We start from the raw sequence: 17,895 nt of genomic DNA, 5'->3' as shown, positions 1-17,895 counted from the left end.
TTTTTTAAATTCATAATATCTACTAGAACCCTGTTCGGACATATTTCTGTAAGTTACAGGTCTACAATTTAAAAAAAAAATTCATGAAAAACAGTGTAACGCTTTTGGAACAGAAATCTAGACCTCAGTGTAACGCTCAGGTGGTTAAGCAGCTTGAATGTCTGTACGCAATAAGACACTTTGATCCAATTTGTGAACTAAGAACACATGGTCCTTGAATAAAACTAAATAAACTGCTAAACATAATATACAAAAGATGAAGATGTACCTTCCTTTATTCCATCCAGTTTCAATAAGAAATCTGCTATCTTTGAATTGTTCTAGCTTATGTGTTTGAATTTTCCCAATGCCTAATAATATTATTATTACACACTTATTTTCTAATATTAAAATACGAAGCAATTCACCTCTTGCACTGAACTGTTTAATCCAATAGCTTCATAGGTATGAACACTTCCCTGGTGATTTTTACACCTTATACTGCCCTGCTTCACCAATGACCTGCCTACTAGGGATGAGCAAGCGAAATTTTAAATTTTGATCTAGCGGCGAATCAGGCCTTTCTCGCTTACAGAACATGTAATTCACCACGATTCACCTTGTGATTCACCCCGATGTCGTGTTCTCGTCGAACTCAGGTGATCTCTCAATAGAGGGTTCATCTGGAGTTTGCCCGCAGTGACAGCTGATTGGAGGCACTGGATCTCTTTCGAAACGGTCCAACACACCACAAATATATGGATACGAAAACACATAAATAGATCAAGGTTACAGTTGTGCCGTAAAGATTGTTCACAAAATATGACACATTGTCACAGAAAATACTCTTGATGAGGTTTCCACAAAGGGTTAGCCTGGCTGGGAGGAAAACTGCCACTAAAACTGCAAAGAAGTAAAAGTCGAAAGACCCAACGCTCAGCTTCATGACCATCTCAAGGGACATCAAGATGACTTATCTTAATGGAAGGCAGACAGCAATATATCGGTCATAAGCCATGAGTGCAAATGTTGAGATCTCAAAAAAGGTGACGATAGTCACACATTGAATTTGTAAAAGGCAGGAGATGCGGCTGATGGTTTTAAATTAAGTTATCAGGTCATTAATAAGCTTTGGGAGAATTATGGAGCTCCCGAAAACTTCATTGACGACCAGATTACATATGAGAATATACTGTACATAAGGTTCACGGAGGCTTACTTCTGTCAGTACAACACAGGCAATGATGCTACTGAGAAGAATTATTCACAGTTATATAACCATTGAAAAGACACAAAAGAAGTAACGTAATGCTTCCAGCTCTAAAAGTCCCAGAAGAACAAGGTTATCAATGTTGGTTGTGTTCGCCATGACACCAATCTTTTCCTAATCATTCTGTTGATAAAAAACATATATGTGAAAAGTCATTTAAATGAATAGGGAAGGCCACAATATGGTGGTTTGGGGTGTTTTTTGTACAGCAGAACTAAGTAAAATATGACTTTTGGTAGAGTACCCCCCCTGAATCAACGCAGACGCACCATCCCTCTAAATGATTCCTAATATTCCAACAAATTGGAATGGAATAAAATGAATATAGTAATTTTTTTCTCACCTAAAGTTGTGGTGATGCTTTTGTTAGACCGGAAATGGACACTTCCTGGTGATGGGTCCTTTCAAGATCCAAAAGATGAAGTCTACAGCAGTGACGTCCTAAGGGGACTGTGGGGGCCCAGTCGAAATGAGAATGCCGCCTATCAAACTCCATCCACAAAAGGATCATTGATGTCACCTAAACTGACCTAGAAGGCTTAAATTGCTCAAGGAACCCCCTAGCAACCTCTGGAGGAACAGAAACACTGATCTAAGGGAAGCCATTAAAAAGGAATATAATGTCCTTATCCATACATTTGGTATTTGCTTTGCATTTTGGGCCTCTTATTTGCACAAAGTTTTGTTTGAAGTTTTCCCTGCCTAGATTGTGCTAACAACACTTATTTGTAATTGATAAATACCTCCCATTGCGAGTTCTTTAGAGCAGAACCGCCAAATGACATCTCTGCCTCAATATATTATCTATAAAGCTGAGCCGCCAGTAAAAAAATTGTGACCAATCAGGGCAGTGGGAGTGCTTTGGTGCCTTGATTGGTCAGCAAATGGTTCTAAACCACTCCTATTGCCCTGATTTGTCAGTAGGTGAAGTGCTTTTTTGCTCCATGACTGGTGATGTCAGTCTCCCATGAGCCACTGCAGTCTTCTCCTCACTGCCATAGCAATGGAGAGACCACAGGGAGGGAACAGGGGAAGAGTCCAAGGGATAGCTCAGGGGACTGAAGCGCCCAGGAGGAGTCAGAGGGAGTTTATTGACATATTTGGAATGATAAACACCTGGACAGATCGGTCTGACCTGGGTTCATATCATCCATAACCCTAGTCCAGTGGTCCAGTGGTGGGTTTATTGGTGTTCTTCACTGATATTTATGAAGCTTCTGTACATTGCACCTCATAACACAACAAGCTGAGTCCCGTATCTTCACACACTGCTATACCTAACGTTGTACCAGTCTACTTCCAAAGTACCAACCTCAGCTCTTCTCAGACGCCACATTGCTAATCCTCCAATAGATCCTCTCCTGTACCCTATGGCCTCCAATTGACATGGCATTGCAAACCACATATGGCTTTCTTTGTAACAGAAAATTAGAGTATCGGCCCTTGAGTATACATTACATGAGTTTACTATATTTGGCCCCTGGAACCTCCTTGGACAGCTGTGCTAACAAGACTGAAGCGTTGACTATTCTGTTCAAGCGGTGCCATATGGCTGCACTGCATGTAACCACATTTAAAATCGTATCATTAAAACATATTTTTCCCTTGTCATTACAGCTGATATTGCGATAGTGTTTCCAATTTGTTTTTAAGAAACTTCATGGAGCATCCAAGGGCCACCTGCCACCCCTAAATGCTTCCATAGACTTGAAATGTACGACTTTTTACCAGGTATTGGTTAGCCCAGGCCCAGCACTCAGCCAGCAAGGGAGCCTGATCCTCCACTTGCCCTAAGCTGGTTATCCCAAAACCTTTATTTGCCCCTAGCTCCCTCACGGGTTATTCCAAACCCACTGCCTGCATTTGGATCCCTAACTGGTTATCCCAAATCCTCTACTTGAACCTAGATCACTAACTGATTATCCCAAACCCTCTACAGGTAGTCCCCGGGTTAAGGACATCCGACATACAGATGACTCCTAGATACGAACGGGTCTCCCTGCTCACTCCTGTGCATGACGGAGGCTTGTAGGGGGAGGGGGCTGTTGGCATGACTTGCAGAAGAAATCTTGTGCTAAACACAGCTGAGGTTGTGGGTGATCTTAGGGGGTTGAGCTCTTTCTGCAACCTCTTGTAACTCTTGAATAACCAAGACAAATTGCAGCTGTTTCTTTTTGCATATCAAAGCACAGATTGCTCCAGAAGTTATGAATGTCTAGGCTCCATAAAGTTTTTTTTAACTTTTTGCTTTGTTTGTGATTTACTCACAGTGCAGATTTTAAACAGTAACTGACACCACGGTGCCTAATAATATATTGAGACAAACATCTGTCCTAATTGCATTTGTTAAAATAATGTACCTGTTCTGACTTACATACAAATTCAACTTAAGAACAAACCCACAGTCCCTATCTCGTATGTAACCCGGGAACTACCTGTACTTGCCTCTCACACCATCACTGGCTATCCCAAACTCTCCACTGGCCCCTAGCTCCCTCACTCATGATCCCAAACCCTCTACTTTTCATTATTGGCTATTTAAAACCCTTTTTTTGCCCTTATCTCCCACACTGGTTATCCCAAACCCTCTACCTGCCCTTTACTCCATCACTGGCTGTCCCAAAACCTCTACTTGCCCCTAGCTCCCTCGCTGATTATTCCAGACTCCCAGCATGAGTTTTGCAATTCTTGAACTTGCAGGGGGCTGAAAAATAATGGCGGCCCTGCTATGGGTTCCATTGATTTATCAAGTAGGTAGAGCTTATGGTATTCGCTTATAGGACTTCAGTTAATATACACTGATATCTATGGTTATAATCTCTAATAACTTTTACTATAGTAAATGTACTTAAATGGTCTGTTAAACAGAAGACTGTTGCAACCCCATACAGTTTCTAAACTCGCTCCACAGAGGCTGATTTTTAAAAACACACTATGGGGTGACTATAGAGTATACATTTTGGGATTATACAAGTAATGAATTTTGATATCAACAGCACAAGCAGGAGTGTGGAGGTCACAGCAAAAGAAGGCTGCAGAGGAGGAAGGGCCAGCGGCTTTAATGACACAGAACTCCTTAGTGTTTGACAATGAGAGGCATCTTGGATAGAGGCGCCAACCCCAAGAATACCCCTGCTTCAATCATTTACCCTTAATTCCACTGTGACGGTCTGACAGATCAGAGTATTCGGATGCAGGCGTCCAAAAATAACAAAACAAGACCTAATAGTGATGGCAGACAAACCCTACAGGGAGCTGTGGGAGTAAAAAGCGGTGCAGGATAACCTAGGCCTGTTTGCCCAATCACTTGTTTTGGAGATGAGTAAGGTCTACTCTATTGAGATCTGAAGATGCAGCTGTTGCAGGTCATCTTCATCTTACAATGTGCAGCCCAGCAACCTGCTGCTAGCATCCATCTATCACCTCCTTTAAATCTTTCCTCCAGTCAACCTTTGCCCTTTTAAACCTTCCCTAGACAAAAATTGCTAATTTTAGACTTTGGTCTGTTTACATAAATAAAACATAATTGTGGACTAACACATGCAGCCTACAACTCCCCCCTCAAAAAAAAAACAAAAAAAAAGTCCACTTTGGCCTGCTTATTTGGTATAGGTTTGCTACCCTTAACATGTTAAACAAGTTTTAATCCTTCTCTGCAGCATGCTGCCAGTGGGCAGACTTTGCTACTTTGCTGATGTTGCTTTATTTGAAAATCAGTCATTGCACATCTTCTGTCTTGATGAACTCGGAATATTTAGGTAATTGAACTTTCAGTTGGGCTGTAAGAAATCCTAAAAAAAGATGCACCTTACGCAAACACCTGCTTCAGACCTCATCTCTCAAAGTTTCACACACACAGCTGTGCAGGGATCCGGGGTCCTTGGAGGTTTTGTGTTGTGCAAAGCTCCAGGGTGATAAACCTGAACCAAACCACTATAAATATTCCATCTATAATGCATGACGGAAGCTGCAGACGGGATGATATTATACTGCTGACATCTCCACTGATTTGATGATTTGATTCATTTCTATTGATCTCACACACTCAGCAAGCCAACCAAAGATTCTGCTATCTAAAAGCACTGAAGGTCAGCAAAAGTTATTTACAGTTTTTGAAGTGTCTGTGAAGGTTCCTATTCATCCGTTTATTGTCATTTATCAAGTAGTTACTTGTTACATTCAGCTCATCAATCTGCTTCATCAGTTCTACCGGTGCAGGAAAAGGGTATAGGGGTGTTATATTTCAGGGTAGAGCTCCAGCATTCTCCTCCTTCTCCAGAGGTCGTCTTTATGTTCAGCTCATTTTCTGTCCAGCCTGTTGTTCACCTGCCCCTGGAGGTATAAAGGTTGGGCTTTCCATTTCCAGGGCTAATTGGTGGTCCTGAGTCCAGGAAGAAGAATTCCCTCACCCCAGGCCATGCCTGGAGAAAGAAGAGAAAGCTGAATTGATATAATTGAAGAATATTGGAAAAAGGTTTTTATTAGGTTTATTATCCAATTAAAAAGTAGAAATCTTCCAGGGGGCGTTTATGTAACTTATCAATAGCCCGTTCTGGTGGATATTTTAGATGTTTTTAAACCTTTTTCTTCTTTAGAGAGGGAGAATTGCAACCACTTCCAGGTTTTCACTGTGACATAAAAAGAATCAAAAGTCCATGTGATAAATAGATAGAATATCTAAAACTTAAAGTTTGCTCTGTGTATTATAAACAATGTATTCAAAAATCATCCTTTCTCCTCTTTTGTTCCATCTCAGTGCTTCTGGTTCCCTTTTTCAACAGGGTGTTGTCCCCATTTAACATGAACTGCCTACACCTGGGCTTTTAGGACAGAACAGCCTGAGCATGTGGTGCAGAGAGTAGGTTTTCTGTGAATTTATACCCCAACTTTATATTTGTCTAAAACTAACCTTGACCTTCATAGAAGGATCAATAGGATATGTTTCCCAAGCCTGCTGATGTAAAAATATGTCCTAGGTGTTTGCTTAAAAATGTTATTACTGAAGATGCACCCAAATTTTACCAATCATTTACACAATTTTTATACTTAAATCAATTAGATAACGTATACCATAAATAAATTGGTTCACTTGCACTTATGTCAAGGTAAAAAGGGTGAATTTGCATATGAAAATATGCTATAAAAATGCTCCAACCTAGTTTTTTTTACTTTTTAAGTGTTCACATTTTTTTTAATATTGGCACAAACCGTATTTTTAATATCTTTTTGTAGTTTTCTGCACATTGTGATTCGGACTGAGAAAGGTAAAGCACTGTAAGCTGATCAAGATATATCTTACGGCAATGTTTCTCAATCTTTTATAAGTGATGCCACCGGTGGTCCCTAGGAGACCCTCTGATGCCTTTCTTGACCCTTTTTACAAGAGAGGTCTTCAGGGACCCCCTTCTATAATAATTATATCCAAAGCTCATAGTATATTATGTGTATATATGTGGTGCTCAGTGGGAAGAATGTCTCTTACGTTACTGGAGATTGGGAAAAATGTCACCCTTACAGACAGCCAAAAAGATTATTGGTGTCACTTAGTCTGACCCGAAAGGCACAAACTCCTCATTGGTAATAAACCCCCAGCAACCTCTGGAGGAACCATGTTTGGGAAACGATGCCTTACTGCAATATTCATCATTGGCTGATGGGACAAGCTGACCCCATTATTGCATTATTACCTTTTTATTACTCATTGTCAGGTTAGGACAGGTCATTGGCCAGACTGTATTGCTTGAGAAAAGAGCAGTCAGGTTCTGGGGTGCTGTTTGTGAAAACTGGATGATCCATATTAAACCAATTTAGAAATGTAAAAGGTTTTCTAATGATATTTTTTAATTTGATTGAATATGAACGCCCTCCGGTTTTTTTTTATATTTGGATCATTTATGTATTTTTGGATTCCTTTTTCAGGTCAAAGATTTGAAAGTTCTTTTGGTGTTATCTAGACGCCTTGCATTGTGTTTTAAAACGTTTCATCAGCATGGCAAATGCATCCAATGTCAGCATGAGCTTTGTCCTTCTTGGCCTTATAGACATGGAGGAATATAAATATCTATACTGTGCTGTATTCCTTACAGCTTATGTCTTTATTATGCTTCTGAGTGTCACCATAATCTATACGGTACTCAGTGAACCAACACTCCATGAGCCAATGTACATCCTCATCTGTAATTTGGTCCTCAATGGCATATTTGGAAGCTCCTCGTTCTTTCCAAAGTTAATTGTTGACCTTTTCAGTTCATCTAAGACTATCTCCCGTGATGGGTGCCTCACCCAGGCCTTCTGCATCTTAACTTTTGCCTATTTTGAAATCTCCACTTTCTCCATCATGGCTTTGGATCGATATGTGGCGGTATGTTACCCTCTGCAATACGTCACACTCATGACCAACGAGAAGGTCCTGCAGATCATCGTTGGGTTTTTTGTGTTCGTCTTCACGGTTGTCCTTATCGCCGTGCTGTTGTCTGCTCGCCTTCCTGTCTGTGGGACCTACATCAAGAATATCTTCTGTGATAATATGTCATTTTTTATATTGTCATGTGTGGACTCTTCTGTGAACAATCTCTATGGAGCTGTGGTGACTACGGTCTTCTTGACGGTGACCATATCAATGACACTTTACTCCTACCTGAGGATATTTATCATCTGCTTCAAAGTATCCAAGGAGGCTCGTCAGAGGACCCTCCATACCCTGGTGACTCATTTATTCAGCTTTTCTGTGTTTTTGTTGGGAGTCTTTTTTCTTTTTGTTCGGTACAGGTTGGGTGGTGCCAGCCTCCCTTTATCTGCCCATATCCTTCTTTCTGTTCCATGCTTAGTCTTTCCCCCTATCCTCAACCCTCTGGTATTTGGCTTCAGGACAAAAGCCTTATATAGCAAAGTCATTCACAAGTTTCAAAAAATGAACAAGTGGGTGGAATGACGACAACTTGATCTTAGTTAGAAAAACCTGAAGAGAACTTGGCATCCTGGCAATGGCTGTCCGCTGGGTATTAGTTTTGAGCTGATGAGCTTGAAGAATAGTGAAATTCAAATATAAAACAACTGAACCGAATAATCAGATGTTGCACAACCGTCCCAAATCTGATCAGCAATACTAGTAGTAGCTGAGCACAATTCTAGCAGATCAACACATATTTTTCTGTATTTTGAAAGTCTTTATAGTAATAAAACATACAGAAATGTATCACATAAATGTACTGCATATTTTATTTGCCCTGAATTACCCCTCCCCACCCAGTAACATGTTTGCTAAGTGCACCTGCCCAGCACTGTACAGCCTTTACTTCAATGAGGAGATAATAAGTATATTACCAGATGGGCTCCATTCAGGTAGGTGGGGAGAATTAATTTAAAGATAACTTTGATTGATAACATTGTGAATATTTATTTTTGTAACACAACATTGTCTATATGGTTAATTGCATGAATGTGAAGATAGTAATATCTGAAAATGTCTTCCAAGTTTGGAAATAAAGTTTAAATTTAGAAACCTATGACTGATGCCTGTAATATTTCCAAAGGGCATTAATGTAGGTATGCATAGTATTTTGTATATTGTAATATTATTATTTGATTTAAATGAAAAATATAAGAAAGTGTTCATTTCATATGTAAGTTACATCCCAGCCCGTAAAAAAATGGCCGCTCTATCTTCTGCTACAGAGACACAATTTTCTTCAAGTAATCAATTTCAGAGTTAACTGACTTAACTTCTAGGAAAACATTGCAATACACAATAAAAGATTTTCTTATGTTAAAAGATTCTGAGATGCTTCACAGAGAAGATAGATTATTCATATCAATCCCTAACCCCAACAGGACCTACAAACCAATACTAGACTCTATGGGCCTGCTTCATTAAAGCTCTCCAAGGCTGCAGAGGATACACTTTCATCAGTGAACCTGAGTGATCCAGCAAACCTGGAATGGATTTCTTAAGTCATTTTGTAATTGTTAGAAAATGTTTTCAATCCTGGACCAGATCCATTACAGATTTTTTGGATCACCCAGCTTCACTGATAAAAGTGTATCTTCTCCAGCCTTGAAGATGTTTAATGAATCGGGCTGTATGTAGGAGACTGGTCAAGTATTTGGGAGGAGGACAGACCTTTTGAAAAAACTAGGATTCTATACAAACTCCATGCAGATACTTTTTTCTTGTGAAAAAAAGAATCCAAGACAATGCTGCAAGGACTAAATTGCTTTTACTTCTGATTTTCAGAGGCTCTGTATGGACTGTAAAGCTTTTGCAGACACAATGGGCCTGATTTATTAAAGTTTACCAGGACATGGAGAAGATAGACTTTCATTGGGTAACCTTGGGGATCTAGCAAACCCGGAATGAATCTAGTTCCAGGATTGAGAATATTTGCCAACTAATAGCACAGAATTTTTAGGAAATCAGCTTTAGGTTTGCTGGTTCACTCAGGTATCTCCTATGATAGTCTATCTTCTCCAGTCCCAATATGAACACTAGCAACTTTTCCTAATGGCCCATTGTGAAGAGAAGTACATATGGGTTGCAAGAACCTAAATATTTATGTGATTGGAGTGCAGATGGGGAAGAATGGGAACCAATGGCCCTGGCACCAGATAGTTAGCATTTTATGTGTAGCATTTTAAGAAGCTTTCCAGCCCTGCCCAGTCTTCTTTTGTCCTGAAGATCAATATGGCAGAAGTGATTAGTGGTGTCTATAGATGGTGACACCACATAAAGCTTAAATTCTCCATATTGAATAATCCTCAGTAACAAGAACATTTCTATATTGTACAACAATTGCAATATGGAGTGCAATAATACCGGTGGCGATGATGAACATTTTTGTTTCCCTATTAGCAGTTGTACCCTCTGAAATATGGGGTATTCTAGAGTGGCAAATCACAGCCTTTGAGATATAGGTGGAAGCAAGAATGGAGGATTGGTGGATTGATAGCAATATTTTTGCAAGAAGTCTCTGTGTAGGTTCAGTATTATTAAATCATGTAGGTAACGTCTGGGGCCAGTAGTGGAACCCAAATTATTAATTTTTTTATTATTATTATTATTATTAATAATAATACAGATCCTTCAGTTTTCCGGCATGGATTTTGGAGCACATTTTCAATAGAAAAAGAGCCTCGATTCTGTCCATCAAGGAATCTCGGTATCAGCAGATACTACCAGTCCCAGCCATGAAATATCGAATACTCTCATCGAACCCACACCATCATATAGATACAAAGTTGAGCCAATCTGGTTTTTTTGTAGATAAATATTTTTTATTATACCATTACCATGAACATAACTCTTGGCTGGCTGCTGCCAAGTTCTCCTCCATAAACTACTCGGAGCCTTAATACCTGTCTTATCTAGCAAACTCCATTGGTTCAAAAAAAAAAAAAAAAAACCTTATCTTCACTGGAAACAATAAGCATTTACCCTTTCAGGGGCACCAAGCTGCACCCGCCCATTTATGCCAGTTAATAAAAGGCTTTAAGCCACAGGGTGAAATGCGTCGGGTAAAAGACACAATTTATTGGAGCTGTATGATGTCTAGCAATATTACAAATGTTACTATCTGTATGTATTTGGTAACTCTCAGAAGTAAAAATCTATCTTATTTGCTAAAAAGCCCCTTCTTTTGCCTCTGTCCTCTCCATGTTGTAAAGTTATTTTGTGTCTGGCATCTGATATTTATTTTGAACTTTATTGGAGAATCTGAGCTTTAATAATCCCTTTGTTCTAACTCTAAAAAGGAAAGTCCACACAATGAACAGACAAAACAGATTGATAACAGGGATAGTGGGGAATAGTGGCGTAGGTATAAGGAGCAATGGGGATTGAAGGGGAAGGTGCATTCAGGGAAAGTTATATTACACAAACTGATTCCACTTGCAAGTACCATACAGAATAGAGGTAGCTGGTTGCAGATTACATCAATTCACTGCTGCACTTTCTTGGCTTACGTATTCCTTAGAGTCATGAAACTATACCCAATAATGCCATACAGCATGGAACCTCTCTTCAGTACCCTGAATACTAGATGTGAGGTCCTCTATAAGCCCTATCTAATTAATTTGCCGAAACCACGGAGATCCAGACAATGCCACAGCAGAGGTACACATAAACAGGCTGAATTTACCTGATGTCACATGACTGACCGACAGTACCCCTTTACAGATCTATCATTGTGATGAACAAGGGAGAAAGGTGGATCTTCGGGAACAGTGTGGTCTGAGAATTTTTGTACAATTTCCCTAACCTTTCCCCAAAAGGCATGTAGCACAGCACATGACCAGAGAATGTGTGCGTAGATGAATAATTGGCCACCTGACGCAAACCCAAAAAATCAGCATGCAGATAGTGGCCCTGGTGGGGATACAATTTAAGCATGGACATAGTGATGGAGGCAACCAGGCACCTTATTCCAGAAGGGACTAAGGATAGTTCTTGTGCCGCATCGACCACTTTACTGTCCTGCTGTGAACATGCCATCGGACTAAAGGCTGGATGAAAACATTTGGCCAAGTCTAAGAGGTTAAGATATATATATTAAGCCTCAATTCATTGGAATATTTTGAAACAAGGTGCCTGATCTTTGCGCTCTAACATGAAAGAAAGCATACAATCAAGGAGCATCAGAACTCCAGGATGAACAAAGCAGATCCATCAGCCTGTTTTCATCTACCAGACGTTTGTAGGGACATTTGCATCCCACATAGCCATCATCCTTAACAGACATTTGGTCTATTTGCAGGACGTCTTCCATGTTGGTGTTCCTCCAGAACTCATCTTCTGGTCAATCCGGTATCGTTTGACCAGAAGATTGACATGACCCATCAAAATGTGCTGGTAAAGTCCTGAGCAAGATGGCGGCAGTAGGGAGCAAATAAGTCCTAGGATGCCGGGAAGAACATACAGGTGAAAAAGAGTTTCTCTTCTGTCCATCAAGGCTTTACGATATTAGCAGGTGATTAGGACATTGAATGTCACCTGTGGATGACTAGACAACCTTTACCATGCATACAGACTTTTTATTGAGCATGTACATATATATATACCACACTCTTTATATGTCCTGGTGACCATTGTCATCCAGTCATAGGATATTTTACAGGTTAGGGGAAATCTTCCAATGGGGACAACCGTTCTAAGAGGGGAATTCAGGTTGAATTAGGGGGAAATCATCTCAACAGGTAACTGACATGGGATTCAAACCTTCCATGTTGTGGCCAACCCTGAAAAATAAAAGGCGATGCAAAGACTTTGAGAGAGCCTCTTACAAGATAGAATTATAGATAAACATCTGCTGAAGTGTTGATAGATATTTTATTATTTGGATCCCAAGAAAAAGGAGACAGAGAAAATACTTTCACCTGTGTGCAGCAGACTGATGACATCATTTAAGCTTAGGAAAAGTCATTGGACTGGAGCACAATAACAATTTTCTGAAAAAAAGAAGAAATGATACTGTAGCTGAATATTGTGAAGTGTTAGAATTGTTAAATTACTAATGGGTCCAATTATCATAGATATTGGTGACAAGTTAGGCCAGCAGCAATGATCTCATTATCACAATGTCCTTCTGATTTTTGTAAGTTTAATATAGTTTCACATAGATGCACCTGTCTACAAAGATTTCTCAGTGGAGTTTCATCATAGAGAATGTACTGCCATTCCTTCTGCCTGCTTATGGGATTTCCCAGCCCTGGGGATTAATTATGACAAAGGACCATCAGCTGCAATGCTTCATTGAAATATTATATATTGGGATAACACTGAAATCTTCAGATTCTGTTGCAGACATCTGGATTGCAGGTACAGAACACAATACAGACACTTCCTATAGCTTCCAATTACTGGAAATCGAAAGACAGGATTGCTTTACAAAAAGGAAATGCACAAAACCTTAGACAAATCATCACTGAGATAATTAGCACACAATTCATCTTTGTACAAACCGGCACACACCTGGTGATCACGCTCATTTTCCATGCATTCCTCCATTCTTACAGATAAATATAAAACTTTCACATAATGAGGCTTTTATAAAGGGGCACTAAGTAACACACCTGGTAACATTCTACAGAAGATGCAAAAACCCCATAGAATGTAAAAAATTGTATAAAATACAACCCGTTTGTAGCAGCAGCATATGATATTGTGTACAAATACTTGCTATGGTGAAAGCCATAAAAAGTTGCACAAATGTTGTAAAGTTGTGTTACCACAATATTATTTTTAGTTTTAGCAATGTTCTATACAGGTATCTTATTAGCCCATTCATATCTACATAAAGCTGTTATTTGCAATGAGTGGAGTAGGGACAGCTGTTGCAGATCTTGACCCAGACTAAGCCCTTTACTCCAAAAGGCCTGTAGGGACCATCTTCATGACCCCAGTGATACGCGGACCAAGAAGAAGAGATCTTCTACGTCTGCCAGGCTCTGCATTAGATAATGGCATCTGTCAGAGCTCGGCAATGAAAGAAGTAGAAGATCTCTAGTAGAAGTTGTAAGCAGTTCTTTCAGCTCTGATTGACAGAAACAAGGTTTTTGAGTTACAGAATTCCCCTCGGGTGGGTTCTCCTCTTGAATATTGGAGGTAGGTACCTATTTACACATTAGTGGTCAGTAATTAGTGCCCCTTAAATGATGATTATTAGTAAATGCCACCTTCAACATTAAGCAAAAAAACGTGGCCTCCAATATCTATGCGGCCCCTCACCATCACCAATGTAGTAAACAGTGGACCATTTATAACATTTTAACATAACTTTATCAATAAACCTAAGCAGCAGCATAGTTGCCCAATCTGGGATTTAGAAGATGAAAAAAATTTAATGGGACCTCTTATTACTTCAACTGCCAAGCTGCAGAGGAAGTTCAAACAGAAGAAAGTTTGTTGGCTAGTAATTCCAGTTAAAATCTTATATTCATTTTAGCCAAGCTTAAAATCATGAATATTTTGTTCTTCAAATACAATGCAAAAATAATACAGCCATATTCCATGTAAGTTGTAACAATAAATACCCTGTTTCCTCAGACAGTGTCTTATATTAATTTTTGCACCAAAAATTGCACTAGGGCTTATTTTCAGGGGATGTCTTTTTTCTTTCCTGAACAACAATCGACATTTATTGAAAATGTATTCAAATACTGTCCTGTCATCATCTTCTGGAACGTCATCATAACTCTCCAAACCCTGAATTCCTTCTTCAGTTTCTAGTGACTCAATGTCCTTTAGAACCAATGACCCCAATTTCATACGTCTAGCATTAGCCGTTTCCTTAAATAAGCACCTTCTGTCCATGTATTTATATATATTGTAAGTTATTTTCAAGGTAGGGCCTATTTTCGGCATAAGGCCTATTTTGGGGGTAGGACTTATATTTCGAGCATCCTCAAAAATACAGAAAAATCCTGCTAGGGCTTTTTTTTGGGGGAAACAGAGTAAGCATTCGTAAGAAAGCTTGTTTTCATCAAAACACCCAACACGTTTAACAGGTGATACCAGCTTCTTCAGGGGAACAATAACAAATGTTCAATACCTGTACAACTAAATTGAAACAAACATGAACATTAGCATATGGAACAATGCTTTATTAGAAAAATGTATAACACACAAAATATGAATACAATGAATGGTAAATACAACCATAGGTTGTTGAGTCACACCAATACATTAATCAATACATCCAAAAGGATATGCTGGGTCACCCTAATAATATAATATTTTAAGTGACCCCAATGATCTGTAAGGGTGACATTCTTCCCAATGGCCAGCAATGTAAGAGGCATTCTTCACACTGACCACCACACTAATATACTGTGAGTTGTAGATATAGTATTTATAGCAGAGGGTCCCTGAACATTCAAGGGGTTCCCTTTGTAAAAAGGTAGATAAACATTGTTCCAAACTTTATTTTACTTATTCAGGATAATGCAGCTGACCTCCACCAGCATGAACTGAATACAGAAAGATGGTCAGTGCATTCAACATCAGCACCAGGTTTGTGCTCCTGGGGTTGGTGGAGCTGGAAAAGCAGAAATACCTCTACTTCAGTCTTTGTACAATTGTCTACATGTTTATTTTGGCATTAAACGGTGTAATCATATTTGCCGTGTTGAAGGATAGAAGCCTCCATGAACCCATGTACATTCTAATAGCCAGTTTGCTCTTCAATGAGATCTTCGGCAGCTCCTCATTCTTTCCAAAGTTTATAATTGACTTGATCACCTCCTCAAAGGAGATCTCCCGTACCGAATGTCTTATTCAGATTCTCTGCATTTCTACCTTTGCATTTTTGGAAATGAACACTTTTACCATCATGGCCTATGACCGTTACCTGGCGGTATGTCAGCCTCTGCAGTACGCCATGATAATAACAAATGAGAAGATCATGAAGATAACCTATGGGTGTTGGGGAATAACCTTTGTAATCCTAATCCTGCTCCTTCTTCTGACAGCGTCACTTCCTCAATGTGGGAATAAAATAAACAATATTTTTTGTGAGAACATGTCTCTTGTCGTGCTATCCTGCATAGATTCATCCAACAGCAGCCTACTCTCTGTTGCTGTATTTTTCACCTGCCTTTTCACCACCATTTTAGTGACCGTTATTTCCTATTCAAAAATATTCTTCGTCTGTGTGAAATTGTCCAGAGAGTCACGCCAAAAGGCCGTCCACACCATTATGACCCATCTGCTTAGCTTTTCAGTGTTCCTAATTGGAGTTTTATTTGTCGTGTTCAGATACAGACTGGGGAATGTTACCCTCCCACTAACTGTCCATGTGCTTCTCTCTGCCACCCCTTTGGTGGTCCCACCACTCCTCAATCCTCTGATTTATGGAGTGGGGACCCATGTCCTAAAATTACGACTCAGAAAATATTTGAGGAAAGTTAATTTGAGTGGAGAGTGGAGACAAATTCATATTCCTCCAACAAAGTCGTAAGCAAGAGAAAGGCATAGAATTGTTGTACTTTATTTTTTATTCAGGAATAAGTACAAATTACAATAAATACTCAATAAACAATATACAGTCTGGTGTAATTCTTGTACAGAACAGCAGTCTCATCATACATGGCAGTTTAACCAAATAAAGAAAAATAGTCATTGTAGTAACAGGTCATTGAAAAACATTTTCCATTTAAAAACTGTTGGGTAGAAACCAAGAAGGGGTAAGCAAGGGATGGGGTTTTGAGTTGGGGAGGTTGAAGCGGGGGAAAGAGAAGATTAGGCGGGGGAGAAAAAGGCATTACTATATATACCAAAAAAGGGTTCCAAGGGTGGTTTTCCCATATACCGTGTTTCCCCGAAAATAAGACACTGTCTTATATTTTTTTGGGCTTCCAAAAACACACTAGGTCTTATTTTCAGGGTAGGTCTTATATACTTTTTTTAATGAAAAAAAACACTTACCATATTCCCAAATTCCCCTTACAAATTCCCCTTCTGATCACTCTGTGCTTTTTTTCCACTGTTCGGCAGTTAGGACATGGAACAGCAGGTGGCGCTGTGCCGGTTTCTTTCCTGCTTTACAAACAGGAAAAGACACGATGCTGGCAGAGGAGAGAAGAGAGACATGCTGCAGCCAGAGACACACGCAGGATCGCGTATCAGGTGAGGTGTTAGCCCGCTGTGTGTACGCCCGCTGTCTCCCGCTCGGTGAGTACTGTTTTAATTTATGTTTGCTTTTATTTTTTTTTTATTTTTCTACTAGGTCTTATTTTCGGGGTAGGTCTTATATTAGGGCAGGTTGGGGGAAAAGTGCTAGGTCTTATTTTCGGGGTAGGTCTTACTTTCGGGGAAACACGGTATTTGCAGATAAAGGTGAGTATTAAGGGAATTACAATTCTACTTCAGTATTTATGTGCATCAGGGATCAGTATTGCGAGTTAGTAGTATACTGAATCCCGTAAAACCATGTCTTTTTAAATTTATCTGTTCTCCCAGCTCGTGATGTAATCATATCCTCCATAGACAAAATGTTATTTATTCAGCTTACTGGAATACATGCCTTTGCTGCATTAGGCAGGAGTAAGGAGTTGTGGAGATGTGAAGCAACACCAACTTTGACCTATGGACAGATACATCCGTTGTCATCTATGATGTCTGCTACAGGAGACCAAAAGACGGCTAACACTGGACACTGCCAAAATAGGTAGAGTAAGCTACCGGGGTTGCTCTTGCACCGCCAGAAGGCAGCATCCACCTTTTGAGTATTCATTTTCGCAAGAACAGCCGGAACTCTACACCACCTTGTAAATTTTTTGTCATTTCAATCTTGATATGTGTTACTAATTAAGGCTTTATGGCCGAAGTACAAAAGTTGTTCCAGCTGTTCAGACTTGATGGGGTTGACCTTGCTAGCAGTAGTTCATGAGTGTAAGATAGCGTACCCCGTAATTGTCCCTCTCCTAGTCAAAGTGACTATAGGTTAGACAGTGGGTGGTAAACTGTAATGGTGCAAGAATAGAGCAGAGGAAGTGGAACAATTCCTTGCTTCACCAGGTACCCAGTGCTGGAAGTGAGTGCTCTGACTGTAGGGTTTCAGTCACCGTCCATTCTGATGTACTAATAAAGTGTTTGGTTCAGAACACTCCCTGTTCTCTCCAGGCCCGAAACAGTGGGTCGTAAATGCTTGGTTGAA

General features: G+C 39.7%; 2 protein-coding genes and 1 pseudogene across 2 annotated transcripts; 2 read left to right on the top strand and 1 right to left on the bottom strand.

The window, feature by feature from the left end:
* Positions 1-658: 658 nt before the first annotated feature.
* On the bottom strand, positions 659-1,348 carry LOC140321812 (olfactory receptor 12D1-like; annotated as a pseudogene).
* A 5,890-nt stretch (positions 1,349-7,238) lies between these two features.
* Positions 7,239-8,180, top strand: LOC140321811 (olfactory receptor 52B6-like). The gene has a single exon (XM_072398594.1). The coding sequence runs from the start codon at positions 7,239-7,241 to the stop codon at positions 8,178-8,180; it is 942 nt and encodes a 313-aa protein (XP_072254695.1).
* Positions 8,181-15,222: 7,042 nt separating this feature from the next.
* LOC140321810 (olfactory receptor 6Y1-like) lies at positions 15,223-16,197 on the top strand. The gene has a single exon (XM_072398593.1). It carries the CDS (start codon positions 15,223-15,225, stop codon positions 16,195-16,197), a length of 975 nt encoding a protein of 324 aa, XP_072254694.1.
* Positions 16,198-17,895: the final 1,698 nt, after the last annotated feature.

Source organism: Pyxicephalus adspersus, chromosome 1, assembly GCF_032062135.1.
Source record: "Pyxicephalus adspersus chromosome 1, UCB_Pads_2.0, whole genome shotgun sequence".
NCBI lineage: Eukaryota > Metazoa > Chordata > Amphibia > Anura > Pyxicephalidae > Pyxicephalus > Pyxicephalus adspersus.
Note: the sequence above shows the minus strand (reverse complement) of the source record. Positions and strands in the feature narration are given on the sequence as shown.